The following is a 15,835-nucleotide window of genomic DNA, read 5'->3' on the forward strand; positions in this document are numbered from 1 at the left end:
CACAGCTCCCTTGAAACGGTTCCCTGTTTGCTAAAAATAAATAACTCCGAGCTACAGGAGTGTGCGATGGAAAATGGATATCAGGCCTTGATATAAACACATGCATATTGGGGCAGGGAAGAGGGGAGGGGCGGGCCGCACTCACAATGCTTCGTCTTGTCTGGGAAGGCCCCCCGGAGGCTGACTGCGTTTGGAAAAAGGGGAAAGAACACCGGACCCTGTCTGTTTGAACTGCATGCTCAAATGAGGACGTAGCATAAATATTTCCACAAAGAGAAATGGGAGAATGTTATCACATGTGGAGCTTTTATATATATATATATATATATATATATATATATATATATATATATATATGCACATATGGCACACACACACGCTTCAAAAGTCATGGGTTTACACTGCGTCATATGTTTACACGGACACACATATAGAGGATCCACTACATTAACTATTTGGTTTGTCATATGAGTGAAGATCATTTTCTATAAAACAGATTAGCAACCATGTTGTGGACGTGACCTGGCATTTTCACTGTCACACAAGATAAAAATGAATAACATTAGAATTTTTATTTTAAATTATTAAACATGCATTTCATTCAACATATTTTACATACTACCGACTGCTTAACAACCACCGTTACGAAATGTTAACTTGTTTCTTCTCAAAACATCACTGTGATTATGTTATTAATCTCATCTGAAGAAAAGGAGCAGGACGGGTCAGTGAACCATATTTTTCATTTAGACTTTGACACAAATGGAGCTGATATTTACACTAGCATAATATACCACTATGACTACTACTAATATTAATAATAATGATCATAATAATGATGCTAATAATAAAACCCTTGTCGTACTGAAAGCAGCTTACAGAGTCTACTCTGCCTCGGCTTGAAAAGAGACTCCGGTCTTTCCTCTGCCTTAACTTTTCATTTTCCTCAAAAGAGAAAACATTTTAAACATTTTAAAATTCCAGTCTGTTCTTCTTGCACAGACAGAGGATAACTGAACTTTGTGGCGTTGGTGTAGGATCTTTAGAGAGCATGGCTACCTCACTCAAGTTTTTATTATTTCATTTGTTTATTTATTTTTGCTTGAGTCACAGAGGTATTAGTTGTTGGTACTTTGGCATAAAACATGTTTTATGTGTGGTTTTTTTTATATATTGAAGAAGTCTAGAATGTTCGAATCAATGAAAATGAGCTGAAAGGAGGAGGAGGAGACCTCCAGGTCACCGAGGAGAACAAGGAGGAGTACATCAGGTGGATTGTTGATATGATTCTGTCATTTTAATTCAGCACACAATAATGTCAGGTTGGCTTTACTCTGCGAAACCTCAGGCTATAATGTAGCACATAGTGTTACTGTATTTGTAACGTTTTGTGTTTGATGAGGTGGAGTGTAACATGTGACTATTTGCCTCTGTCTCCCCCTGCAGGCTGGTAGCAGAGTGGAGGATGTCCAGAGGAGTGGAGGAGCAGACGCAGGCTTTCTTTGAAGGCTTCAACGAGGTCCTCCCTCAGCAGTACCTGCAGTACTTTGATGCTAAAGAGCTCGAGGTATGGATTATCATTCATGGGATGCATGATGTGTTATGGGAAAGAGACCTCTGCACATACTGTGCTGTACATTTAATTTGTGTTGTAGAAAGATCTGATCAAATATCTAAAAAATGAACTTAATCTTTTGATGTCAATAACTTGTGTCCCATTACAGGTGATGCTGTGTGGTATGCAGGAGATCGACCTTGCAGACTGGCAAAGAAACACCATCTACAGACACTACGCTCGAAGCAGCAAACAGATCTTGTGGTTCTGGCAGGTCGGTGTGCATCTGAAGCCGTCACCTTTTAAACCTTTTACTTTAACGTACAGAGACATTAAGGACATTAGAGATATATATATATATACGTTTAATGACCTAATAGGTCCAAAGTAATTGACTGTGTTGTGAGCCTCATCATTGTATGATAATGACTCATTATTATCAGCTTATGTAATTATACATTGACAGTTTCATTTTTGGGTGATGTGATGTTTTCAAATCATTGCAATTATAAAAGTAAGTCAATCAGTTTGTGGTGGTTAATGAATCTGTTCCCAAGAAGTAACTCAACGAATCCATTCAATTGAGATTTAAATTGTGTGAATTGTGTTTTCAAAAAATCAAAAATATTTTTGTTGCCGTGTTGAAAGTCACTCTTTGATGCTTTTTGCATGGAACTCTGTAAGCAACCAGTCCGTTTTTGTGGATATATGTAACGTCTATGTATTATTTATTTATATATATATGTATGTGTGTGTGTGCGTGTGCGTGTGCGTGTGCGTGTGTGTGTGTGTGTGTATATATATATATATATATATATATATATATATATATATATATATATATATATATATAATAAATCAAAAAATAAAAACAATCCCTTAACCCATCTTTCCCTCCTCATAGTCCTTTTATTGTAGACTCTGTTGAATCACGCTGTTTGTTCTGCAGTTTATAAAGGAGATGGACAACGAGAAGAGGATGAGGCTGCTGCAGTTTGTCACCGGTACCTGCCGCCTGCCTGTAGGAGGCTTCACCGACCTTATGGGTAATAACTGCATCAATTTATAACCATTTGGATGGAGTGTGGATAATGCATCAATGAATATACAGCCAGGTGTTCGGTTATGCCTTTTTGTATTCTTCATTTGTGTCTTCTGCTTATTCAGTACTTAACTTGTTTTACGATTTATTTTTTTCTTTTCAAGTGAAGTTTCTCACTGAGGTTGTAAAGGTCGGTGTCAGTGGGAACAGTTTGCTTTTGTCCACGGTTCTTGTCACTGTCTAGCGATGGTGCGTTGAACTGTCCATGATTGGTTACTCTTGCTCCGACTGACCTGTGCTCCACTTTACAGGAAGCAACGGCCCCCAGAAGTTCTGTATTGAGAAGGTGGGAAAAGAAAACTGGCTCCCCAGAAGTCACACGTGGTGAGTTCATGCAAACTCTACCAGAACATACACCAAACTCCTAATGTCGACATTGCTACTCGACTAAGCTTTGGTCCGACCAGGCCTGTTTGTAGCGGTTCATTGTAAGAAGCCGTCGTGATTCCCGCTGTAGTTTGGTTTGTCTGCTTTGACATAATCTCAACCAGCAACAAGAAAAGACCTCACGCCACAAGGGTTTATGGGTATGAGGAGAATGCAGTTCTTTATGGGCCACATCCGAGTCACATATGATTTCCATTCAGCTCTTTCTTAAAGAGGGTTGTGCTTTGATTGACCGCCAGAGGAGAATGAGTCCAATGCCAAGCTGAACAAATGAATTTCAACCTTCCCAGCTTCAACAGACTGGACTTGCCACCCTACAAGAGCTACGAGCAAATGAAGGAGAAGCTGATGTTTGCCATCGAGGAGACGGAAGGCTTCGGACAGGAGTGAAGGAAACCAGGAGAGGTTTGAATAGCGGGTGAAGGAGCGCGAAGGAATAAAAAGACCCCCAGTGTTCAACCTGAAGGGTCACGGGTTCTAACAGTAGTGTCTCGTCAAAGTGTCTTTGACTTCCTGATTTCTTCTTTTTAAGTTTCTCTGCATTAAAGTAACTGGCAAATGTTAGGCATGATTGAGAGGGTGCGCTTCTTTACCAAAAAAAAGCAAACTTTGTTGCTCTAAGATAGTTTTTTTCATCCACTTTTTTTTTTAAGCATCATCCACATCATTGTCATTCTCCATCCTCTCCTCGAATCTCTGTCACTTTCATCTGCTTCTCTACTCATGGCTAAAGTGGATCTTTTTTTATGTATGTGACAATAGTAAATGATAGCTACGCCGTAGTGGATTTACAGCGTGCCCCCCAAATTAATGCTTAAATAACAGACAATCTTGGTGGTGCAAAGAGATTTGGGCGACATGCCCGATACATACGCAACGAGAGAAGCCCTTTCATTAGTATTGTAGCCTCCATTAATTCTAGTGGTGGGAAATGTGGAGGACTTCAACAGAACTGAAACTGACCCTAGTTTTATAGGGACAGTTTGTAAACTGTGATGGGGAATGGGAGTGTTCTGGGAGTAAAGTTATTCCTCTTTATATAAGCTTCGAACACACTTTCATAGGGTGGTCTTGTGGAAAACAAGATCCTGAGGAAATCCAATGGGTTTGAAGTATTTTAAGATGACTTCAGTGTGTTGAGTACTTGACTTAAAAAAGAAACGAGTGAAAAACACCAAAATGCAAGTCAAACCAAAAAACAATAGTTGTGTTTGGGTAATATCTTTAATGACATTTTGAATGCATACCTTGCAGAACTCTAAAATATAGTGCAAGTAGCTCCTCATACACACGTAGCATTTGAAGGAAGGTGTTAGTTATAACCTCATTTTAACTATTGTTGCCCCTGTCAACACAATACATTAAGAAAAATAAAGAAATATAGAAATTACTGGGAAAAAAAGATGCAGGCGTTATGTTTGTCATTAGCCCTCAGGTTGCCTTATTTCCTCCTTCAGGCATCGGGTATCATTTTTACCAACTTGACGCTCACAAGAGATTATTGACCATGTGGGCTTTATGGTCACATTGATACTCTGGACTCTGGTCCTGGTCAGTCCTTCTTGGCCCCGCTGTGGAGAAGTAAGACCAAGAGGAGTTTGATAAGTTCTTTTGAAGAAACTGCACCGGCGTGGAAAAGCTAAAAGACTTGAGCTGATGACACACGGCCTTCTTCGATGGCTAATTGTGACTTCAGCTTAACTACCGAGACAAAATCAGTGCAATATAACGAATGTATCATGATTAAAAGTTGATCGGTGAAGTTGCCTATTTACATTTTTGCAGAGTATTGTTTTAATCCTGTTCTGGGTCGATCACAAATTAAAATCCCAGGGATATAGAAGTTGGCAAACGTGTGAATATCATAATTCACTGCTTTTATGTTTCCCAGAATCCTCCATGTGCAACTAAACCACTGTCACTCACCTGTACATGCAAACAACTTGTAAATGGTGTCAACAATTTTTTCTTTTGTAAAAGAAATGTTTAAGAGGTTTATGGTAACGCTATATTTTATTTTTCCTGTTTAATTGCTGATGTACATGAAAGATGTGTAATATAAATATTGTCACCTTAAGCTGCTCTAGACTTCTACACCTAAACATGATATTTCCATCTTTTTATTGAATCTATTGGCCCTGCAAACATGCCCTTATGATGTCCAGTCAAGTCTCAGGTATGACTACAAAAAAAGTCATTCATTCAACAGCAATATTTCCACATCTGGGTGACCACCAATATGTAATGTATTCAATCTGATCACTTATTTGTGGGAAAGGACGTTGTATTATTTCTACAACATCACAACAATATCACAAGCAATATTCCGTCGTCTTTGTTCAGATGAAAATGATTACTGGTAATATTCACTCACCAGAATGTGACAGAATGTGGGCCTTGAGTTTGTCCGGCCTGTTGAATTCTTTGGTGCAGCCCACATGTGTCCTGATGAAAAAAAACACACAAATTGCATTCAATGAAATTGAATAACCTGTGAGACAGTCTAGAAAAGCACGAATTAGGAGGAAAAAGGCGATTGACAATCGGGGGCGAATGTCACGGAAGTGTTTCCTCTAGCAAACTTCTTGCATTTGCACAGCCTTCCAACGCATTCAAATGCTAACATTGTAGCCAGAGACACATCAGCTTCTTTAATCTGTAGTTTACTCAGGCATTATTAAGGTTTTATTGAGCACTTCCTTATTTTTACAATAGTTTATTCCTTCTGTCGCAGCTACAGGTTACTGGTGTGACTGGAATAAAGTGCAGAACTGGGTTGTTTTAGAGTAAAAATAAAGCTGCCTGAAGAAACTCAAACAAATCGGCATCAGAGAATATACAGCAAGGAGACAGCAAGACTATCAACGCATCAGCCCTCGTCTTAGCTACGGAACACAACAGAAACAATACGTTAATGATAAGGAATGAGATAAAATGAATCTCACCCTTTCTCCTCAGATCATTTATCAAATGGACTTTTGTTCAGGAGATCAAAGTGTGGTGTATATACACAACACTTTTGTGGTTGAACTAACCCTTTAAGTACACAAGGTGGAGCCAGAGACAACACCTGACGCCTCACAAGTGAGTCGTAACATATTTGCATGACTATGATCATCTTTTGCATAACGTATAGCTAGATTCTCTTTTTGTTTACTTTTTCAAATTGCATTTTCAAATCGTTTTTCAAGCTTCAGAAATGCTTTCGGGCTCCATTTTGACTGTTTGATTCAGCGGTTCATTCTTTCAGTGAATCAGTCAATACATTTTTAATTCAATATATTTTATTTCGTGATGGATTCATTCAATTGTAAAGTGTTGTGTAATCCCTATATTTGTCCAAACAGATAAATGGTGTCATGCCAACGTAGTAAAATCAGTCTGCCGATGTGGACCAAGTGAGGTCAGTGAGATGGTTTGCATGGTCCTTTCTGGGCTGCTCCAGAAACATGGCAGTGCAACATGGCTTTGATTCTCTGTAGTGTTTTGAGGATTGCGAAATTAATATTCATACTAGAAATTGAAATGTACTGAATTATTTTAAATGGAGTAAAAACATTTTTTTTTAAACAGCCATTTTTTCTGCACAACAGCACACTCGCTAGACTGCAACTGCAGGACCAGACTTGGGAGGACCCGTCCTACCAAGGAAGCATCCTTGACTTTGAGGAACACTCCTTATGTTGATATGAAGGGCTCATTCTAAGCTAACAAAAACTCAACAATTTATATTTCCGGGTGATTTGACACCAATGAAAACATGGTTATGAATGTTATATTCCATTTCTAATGATAGACCCCCAGAGGTGCTACACACTGGTCCTTTAACGCTGGCTTCCTGTTCTTTGAAAGGCTCTTTGCCCATCGCGTCATGTTGGTCACCCACGATTAGCAAAACTCCCGCAAGATGATTGAGATTTGGCTTCGACCTTAAATGGTTACGGTTAGGATAGGGCGTCAAACCCTCAATTTGCGCAGCTCTGGCGTGATGCTCGTGATGGTTGAGGTTATTGACCTGAAATAGTGAAGCGTTCCCAAATCTAGGGATGCCGTCACGAGCCTCTGCGTTCAGCAGATGTCCTCCCTGGTCCTCGTGTCAAAGTCTCACACCAATGTTTGCTTCAAACTTTACTTTCAGATGTGCTGACAAACTGATCAGTCAGTGCACAGCATGTCAGGTGAACATACTTTTATCAACATGCAAGCTCACGATTTGACAAACATGACGAATAACGTTCCTGTTAATACGTTCATCTTAACTTTTATTGCATGCTTATGTTTAAATACAACTCTTTATTTCAAGGAAACTTCTAGATTCTCTTTAATTGCCATTCAATTGAATTGTTCTTTCCAGAAATTGTATGCAGACTTTTACAGAACTGTGGCTGGCGGCTGTCTGGCCCTGTGCCGTCGTGCTTTGTAACTGGTGAATGATGAGAATGCAAAAAAATGGTCTGACTTTGGCGAACAGGGTAATGACTTCTGACAGGATGAAAGGGAGTTCCCTGTTCCAGGTGACTGATTCAAACACTTCAATTACATCAGTGCTGAGCAGAAGTGTCAACTCAGCAATAATGACCTGTCACAACTTTGTGTTGATCTCTAGAATAATGGAAACGTGGGATGTGTGTATTCAATGGCACATGTGCATTATAATAAATACTGCATGCACGTGTTTGACAGTTATTTAAAAAAAAAGGTGTTTTTGTATCTCTTAAATGTATGAGTAAACCCTTTCTATCTATTTCAGGAGCTAAATTCTATGCTTCAATATACTTCTGAGGTCATGCGTGTTGTGTTTTTTTTTCTTTTCAAACAAGGAGCTAGGATACAGTAACTGCAGTTATCAGTTATTTTGGAAACAGTCGGAGCCACCACTTTTAAAAGGTTGGGTGTCTAATTGTAGAAAACACTGAAATACTTTTTTTCTTTCCACCAGACTCTTTGTTAGTAAGATGACCTTGTTGCCTCAACTGAAAAGTCTCTTAGCGACACTGAAGGAGGCGATGCCCCCCCCCCCCCGCGTTGCTTACAGTCAACAGGAGACGTTCAGCGCGTGTGATACGTCGTGTGAGGCACCAGGCTCCTCCGTTGCCTCCGAGCACGTGCAGAAACACACACAACTTACTTGACGTGCACACAATGAGCCAAATGTTGGATGAAACCAACTGTCGGTCATGTATTTCGTTATGTGCCACGAAGAGTTTTAAACACCTTTAGGGTTGTGGAATTTTCAAGTCCACTGAAGACAACTAAAGCTAAAATAAGAAAATGACCGACAATGGAACAAGGTGTGCAGCTTGCCCTTGCCTCAGGTAATATTTGTTCTCTCTGTTCTCCAGTTAAGATGGCTCCCGGCAATAGTTTCCACAATGAGCTCTGCGGCCACATGACTATTGTCATGCGTGGCATATTTTTACCATCAACAGCAACCCCTGTGGTGGTGGAAATTTCTGGTAGCGCAGAGGACAGGGCCTCTTGGAAAGGAATGCTGTCCTGCACACATGGATACGCCTTCTACAGTTCTGATGACTTCTAAACAGCAGCTGACTTGTTTGTTTTGTGTACCGCCCGCATTACCTGTTTCGTAGACTCACCTGCAGCCTCACCGGTCTGGGAAGAGGAAACGGTGTGAAGAAGGGACTAAAGGTGGAGGCAAGGTAAGTGTTGGAGGTTTTGTCAAGAGCGACAAGAGAAATAATCGGCAAGCAACTTAAGAAGCATTCAACATCACCACCTCCCACCATGTCTTCGACCAAGCCGGAGGAGCAGCTCGCCCACGAGCTGAGCTGCCCCATCTGCCTCCAGTTCTTCTCCGACCCGGTGGTTCTCCCCTGTGGCCACAACTACTGTCTGGCCTGCATCTGCAAGACCATCGACGGGACGGACAAAACATCTCGACGTTGCCCGGAGTGCCGCGAGGAGTATCAGGGTGTGGATTCCCTGAAGAAAAACTTCAAGCTCTGCAGCATCATCGAGGGCTACCAAGCCACCGCGTCGCAGCTGGAAAGGCGCCCTGAGAGCGAGCCTGAGAGGACGGCGGAGGTCCTCTGCGACCACTGCATCGACAAAAAGTCGCCGGCTGTGAAGACCTGCCTGAGGTGCGAGATGTCGCTGTGCTCCGGGCACCTCCAGAGACACCAGGATAAGGAGTGGCTGAGTGTGCACACTATGGTGGAGCCCCTGAATGAGCTGGGGACCAAAAGCTGCGCCACCCACCGGCGTCCCCTCGAGTACTTTTGCTCCAACGACATGAGCTTGATGTGCGGCACGTGCTTCACAGAAGGCCATCACCGGAACCACGACGTCCTCACAATCGACGCGGCCGAAGAGGAGATGAGACGGGTGTTGGAGAACCGCAGCATGGTAGCTCTGTTGTTTCATTTGTGTTTTCCAGACTTTTATTCCAGAGGCATTTTTCCGACTGTGATATTGTAGCATTAGTTTTGCTCACGTCTAAAATATTGTGATTTGGTGATAAAGTAAAAGACAAAGTAATGTTCTATTTTACAGTCAAACTTTAGAATAATTTCCTGAAAATAACTTATTATCGGGAAATTAAAACAAACTGATAACCCACAGATTTCTTTAGTCAGTGCAGAGCATGTCAGGTGAACATGCCGATCATTTATCAACATGCAAGCACACAATTTGACAAGACGAATAACGTTCCTATTAATACAGTACAATCATCTTCATGAATGTTTACTGCATGCTTATGTTGAAATACAACTCTTCATTTCAAGGAAACTTCTAGATTAAAATGAAATGAAATTTTTCCGTCCAGAAAATGTATGCAGACTTTTACAGAACTTTAAAATATTTGCGGCTGTCTGGCTCAGTGCCGTCGTGCTTTGTAACTGGTGAATGATGAGAATGCAAAAAAAAGCTCTGACTTTAGAGAACAGGGTAATGACTTCTGACAGGATGAAAGGGAGTTCACTGTTCCTGGTGACTGATTCAAACACTTAAATTCCATCAGTGCTGACCAGAAGAGTCAACTCAACCCATTTCACTTGCAACATGGAAATGGGGTTTTTTTCCCCTTGTTCACAGCCCGTTACTCAAAATGTCACTTCTGTGTTTGCAGGTGGTTTCTTGCAGGCTAAAGATGACCGAGAGTCTCGTTCAGAAGACCACAAAGGAGCAGGGGGCGTCTGAAGCCATAGGGGAGAAACTGGTCAACAAGGCGGTGACTGTCATGGACAGTATGGCTGCTCTAGTGGACAGGTGACATACTGCACGTGTGCTGGCGTTGATGCTGCCTTTAAAAGTCACACATGGTGCCCTGAAGCAGGTGTATTAAAAGTGCAAGTGCAAGTGTCCTACTTTATGAATACATGAATAAACCATGTTTTCAGTGCCTTTCATGGTCCAGATGGCAGTAAATGTATAACATGACCTTTCACCCCTTCATCGTCATTTGTGGACAATAACACGAATCTCATTCTCTTTAGAAATGTCACAACCAGAAAACGAAAAACTAATTATAACCTGTTGCTTTTCGTGACTGTGATGCTCACTAATGGTGAATGATATGAATAACATCACATTCTATGGAATCGTTACACAGGCGATTAAAAGCCATGACATTAAAAATAGATATGAACAGATAAAATAAAGGAATGGAAATGTCTTTATCTTTAATTAGTTGTTTTTTAATGAGTAAAATGATGTACTATGTAAGTTTTAAAAGAAGATGGGTCAACTCTTCTTTACAGTTAAATAGTGATGGAACTGTTTTTTGTTTCTGTTGGAGTACTCTCCCTTTACTATAACTTTAAGAACATGTGTAAAGTCATTCACGCAGGATTTACAGTAAATGTGTGCATCAGATTACCAGAAGCGGCTCTTCTTTCAGGCTTCATGCGAGTGGCTTCACGTGCCATTCACTCCATGAGATGAATCCAGTTTGTCAGCCTGTTTTTAGACTGCCAGTAAACTTAATGTCATCGACTATTTGACAACAGCTCTAAAACTGGACTAGAAGATAGTTTACGTCATTGTTTTAGTTTTTAAAGTTTGATTTCCTTACATGTAAAGAAAAAATAAATCTGTATCAATATATGATTGTTCTTTAGGACCGAAAGCTAAATGGCACAAGTGGTGAATTATTGTAAAGGAAAATTAGGCTTCTTGTGCTATTTAGCTCACGTAGTCTATAGCTATCAGTTATTTTGGGGGGCATTCTCTTCCTTTTCTTATACTCCACACCTAAATACTCTCTCCCTGGTCACTGGTCTGTTAGCTCGGACACAGCAGTGCTATTCACAGTTAAACGTGACAACGGAAGCTCACCACGAAAACTTAACTTTGAGGGTTCACAGCTTGGAATCGGCCTTGGTCCTTATCGACATACTGTTGGGAAAGGTCCCAAGGCTGGAGTACAAGCAATGCTAGTAATAATAGGAGGAATACATTTCAAAAAAACTCCAACAACAGTATATAAAATCCTCAGGCGGACAATTGTGATGTTTGCCAACTCGTGCTCCGAGTTTACCCTTATTTAGATGCAACACTGTTGTGTTGTGTTCAGGTACAGGGAGCGTCTGCGCGTGCTGTTGGAGGAGGAGAGGTGCACGCGCAGGAAAAGCTGGCAGCTGGAACTGGGTGCACTCGAAGAGCAACAGCAGCAGTTAGCGGAGGCCCGGCGAAGTGCCACGCAGGCCCTCAGCGAGACAGACGCGTGCATCTTCATACACAGGTACACACATCGAAACTGCTTTTACAACCCTACTCTAAAAGCCAGTGAAAGAAATACGAACTCAACATGAAAAATTATATTTTCCCTGCAAACTTTATTGTTGACATTGTCCCATAGTATATTGATTGATGAGAACAAAAAAATAAAGAGGTTAGTCAACACATTTGCATGATCAGCTTTACAAACTGAGTAATATAGATTACAGATGGTTCCACACACACACACACACACACACACACACACACACACACACACACACACACACAGCCTACATAAGTAAAGACGTGTCGCAAAGAAGCACAGCACATAGCAGCAACAATCCTCAACTGAGGAAATCCTTCTACTCTCCAGGTTCATGATGATTGAAACTAAGCTGAGAGAAGTCGTCACCGGCCCCATTCCCCCCGGGATCGCCCCGAAAGCACCGCTCAACACCAAGCGTCTCCAGGCGGGCCTCAAAACCCAAGACTTCCGCTCAGAGATGACCGTCCTCCTGGATTCCCTCCACATACTCCTGAACCCCCTGGACCTCACCTTCAACCTCTGCACCGCCAACCCCAGCCTGTTGGTCTCCAATGATCAGCGTACAGTCAAGTACAGCTCCGCCAAGCTGACATACGCGGAGCACCCAGAGCGTTTCACAAGCGCGCCTCAGGTTCTTTGCGGCCAGGGGTTCTCAAGCGGGGAGCATGTATGGGTGGTGGAGGTGGGGGCCAACAGCATGTGGTCGCTGGGCGTGTGTTACAAGAGCATCCCTCGCCGTGGGGACCACAGTCGGTTGGGTCACAACTCAGTTTCCTGGCGGCTGCAGTGGAAAAACGGCAAGCTGACAGGATGCCAGTCATCCTGCAACGTGGCTCTGGGGGAAGTGACCCATCATCCGCTGAGGATCGAGATAGCGCTGGACTACGAGGCGGGGACGTTGATGTTCCACAACATCAAAGGGCGCAGGGAGCACCTCCACACCTTCAGGGCTGTGTTCAAGGAGGCGGTCTATCCGGCGTTCAGTATACATTCAAACACACCGCAGTCCTGGATCACACTGCACAATGGGATGTGATTAAATCACAAGCAACTTGCGTGGGCATTGCCAGAGTAAAGTTTCACATAAAGGCAACCAAAACAGCTTTTTTAGCACATTATAAACAGTATCATATCTTATACAAGTGCAGAAAAAGATATTTAGATTAGATTGTTTCAGTGCTCTTTTTACTGGTCTACCCAAAAATGTCAAACTTATTCATAACTGTGCCGCACGACTTTTAGCCTAAAGATAAAGATAAGATAAAGATTAAGAGGTTTTTATTGTCCTTGTAGTGATACAACGAAATTTAGTTTGGTAGCCCTCAGCCAGCCAGCAGCAGCGAACAACGATAAACAATATTCAAGATACAAATTTAGGTGCTGGGTTTTAAATGCACACAATTATGCACATAACAAATAAAAAACAGCTGAAAACCTATAATTTGGCATTCTATGCCAAATAATAATTCCTTCATGTCTATTATTGTTAATGGTCTCTGTTTTTTTAAGCCTTCGCACATATTTTGTCAACTTATTTCTTTTGATTGTCTATTTTTATTGTCTTTATGCCTTTGTTTAAATGGGTTACATTTTAATTTGACTTTGAGCTGGCTTGTATGCAAAGTGTTTTCTAAATAAAGTGCGTTATTAATAATATTATTATTAGCTTGTTTTTGGATCTGTTATATCCCACAATACATACAATACTTTAAAATGTCATGCTATCATACAAAACCATGAGGGCATAATGGAACTGGAGCATTTAAATCACGAGATCATTTGTTTACAAAAAGATGTTTTTTTATTCACGATGAGTGCATTTTGTGGGGTATATAGATCAATATGGGTGTTCCATGAATGAATTTGCTTTGTGGTTTTTTTGGTCATCTGTTTATCTGAGATGCTAAGATTTATTGTGTTTCCATTTGTCTGTGTATTAAAAGTTAACTGAATGTCTCATGAATGTTGCGTGTTTTCCTTTTTATGTTCTTTATATACAGTAAACATTGATGCGTGTGAACACTGCCATTTAGGATATGAGACATGCTTATGTTTATGCAACAATTACACTCTTATGATGATGCCTGTGTGTCCATACTTCTACGTTTGACAGTTTCTATAGTACATGATTGGCTCGTGCCCATTCATTAATTCAAGGGTGCTTTAGTTCAGGGGTTCTTAACCTTTTTGACCTCGGGGCCCAACTTTTCAAGTACAAAGTGTCCCGGGGCCCACTCTGACTATATGCATCAAAAGTGTCAGACAACCTGTAGGTCATACAGAAACATAGCAGTGGGCCTTTGGAGTCAGTACAAATTTAAGATTTTTGTCCGCATAAAATAAAAAAGTATCTTTCAGTATAAATAACTGCCGGTGGCTGTATCTGTACAGGTAAAGGACAGTATAGGGCTGCAACTACACTATCAGTGAACAACTGCCTCAAATTTGAAGAAGATTGGACAAAGTATGACCATTCTACAGTGTTTCTTCCATGAAGAGATCCAGGCGGAGCTCTAAAAGGACATTTGGAGACCCAAATGGACACATGGTAACCACATGATATTCTGACACACTAAAGGTGTTTCTCCCTTTATATTGTGATATTATATTATTTTCCTTTTATTTTTAGCCTTTACAAATTGCAAAAACGATGTATATATGGTCGAATACATGGTGTGTGAGTAGCGGACTTGCTGTGCTTAATGGCTGCGACCGAGCGCACGAACGAGAATGAGAATAGCTCAGTTACGCAAACGTTGGTTGACGGCTTATGGAAGAGGAGGATAAGGTTTGTACTATAAGTACTAGCGTTTTCTGAAGCCAGTAGCTCCATGGTAACATCCGCTAGCACGTTGTCGGGTCTGTAATGTGTCTTTTTCCGTCGAAATGCTGCAAGATACGACTTGCAGCGGTTATGGCGACTTTGGACAGTGTGTGTGGGGCTCCTTTTGTGGAGAAACCATAAGAAATGAAAGAAAATCGATGATTTCTTTGCAAAGATGAGGATTTTGGGCATGCTGGGATACCAAACACGGACATGTTTTGTGACGTATTTGCGCAAACAAGCCGTAGGAACGGAAGGGGAGGGGATGGAGGACGCCGGTGTTGAACAGGCAAAACCCTTGTTAAATAAATGAGATGATACAATGTGATGATCACAAAGACATTTATTATCATGTGTATGTAAACCTGCATACACAACAAGAAGCCCAACAGACTTTCCCACGAGCGTTGGATGTTTCGTCGCTACGTGTCTCTTTATTTCTGAAGGCTCCAGTGCTTCGTTTGATAGCATTAGCCCACATTCCACACACTGAGCACTCGGCTCTGCCTCGTTGCCTCCGTTCACAAAGCTTAAGAAACTTAAGAAAGTCAGGGTTGTACTTGCGCACACATTTAGACTTTTGGGGGGTATGGCACTACTGTCGTCTTCATTTTTTCTTTTTAATAACTTATCCATAACTTTCGCTACAGGCTAGCGGCTAGCTGAGTGTCTTCTTCTGCTTATTGCAGCTTGTTAAACAACTGACTGACGCATTACCGCCACCTGGTGGTGGGAAGCTGTATCGTAACTGAGTGTCTCATGGATAACAGTGATATCTCTGGTGTCTTCAATTGATAACCTATGCAGTCCCGCGGCCCTCGCGGCCCACAGGTGCAAAACTGAACGTTTTTCGCGGCCCTCTAGGTGGCGCTCGCGGCCCAATCATGGGCCGCGGCCCTATGGTTAAGAATCACTGATCTAACCAACATGTTTCAGCACAACAGCTTACTGGCACTATAGGCCATTAGTTGGAGATAATAAGTCACACGTTAGATATTCCATTAAAAGTGTGACATTGTGTCACATAACTTACTGAAGTCCAGGGGTGGAAGAATAATCCAGATCTAATACACCGCTACTATATTTACTATCTGTAATAATATATTCTAACCTACCTTATGTTGTTATCAACAATCTAACTTTGCAAAGTAACTATAACTAAAGCTTTGAAATATAGTTAATTAATTAGTTAGATTCCACCACTGCAAAAGTTAACATCCGCTCTTATTCATTCAAGGG

At 41.4% G+C, this 15,835-nt stretch overlaps 1 protein-coding gene and 1 long non-coding RNA gene across 2 annotated transcripts; both read left to right on the forward strand.

Moving 5' to 3' along the window:
- The first annotated feature begins 2,568 nt into the window (after positions 1 to 2,568).
- On the forward strand, positions 2,569 to 4,468 carry LOC306781492. Its single transcript, XR_013772211.1, has 3 exons — positions 2,569 to 2,601; positions 2,909 to 2,981; positions 3,335 to 4,468. It is a non-coding gene; the product is annotated as an uncharacterized lncRNA (long non-coding RNA).
- A 4,321-nt stretch (positions 4,469 to 8,789) lies between these two features.
- Positions 8,790 to 13,496, forward strand: LOC306781541 (E3 ubiquitin/ISG15 ligase TRIM25; the record flags this gene model as incomplete). The annotated part of the gene is made up of 4 exons (XM_079274433.1): positions 8,790 to 9,410; positions 10,135 to 10,274; positions 11,581 to 11,748; positions 12,100 to 13,496. The coding sequence occupies 4 exons, from the start codon at positions 8,790 to 8,792 to the stop codon at positions 12,806 to 12,808; spliced, it is 1,638 nt and encodes a 545-aa protein (XP_079130559.1). The 3' UTR covers positions 12,809 to 13,496.
- Positions 13,497 to 15,835: the final 2,339 nt, after the last annotated feature.

The sequence above is a fragment of the Melanostigma gelatinosum genome, assembly GCF_949748355.1.
Source record: "Melanostigma gelatinosum genome assembly, chromosome: 8".
Classification (NCBI taxonomy): Eukaryota; Metazoa; Chordata; class Actinopteri; order Perciformes; family Zoarcidae; genus Melanostigma; species Melanostigma gelatinosum.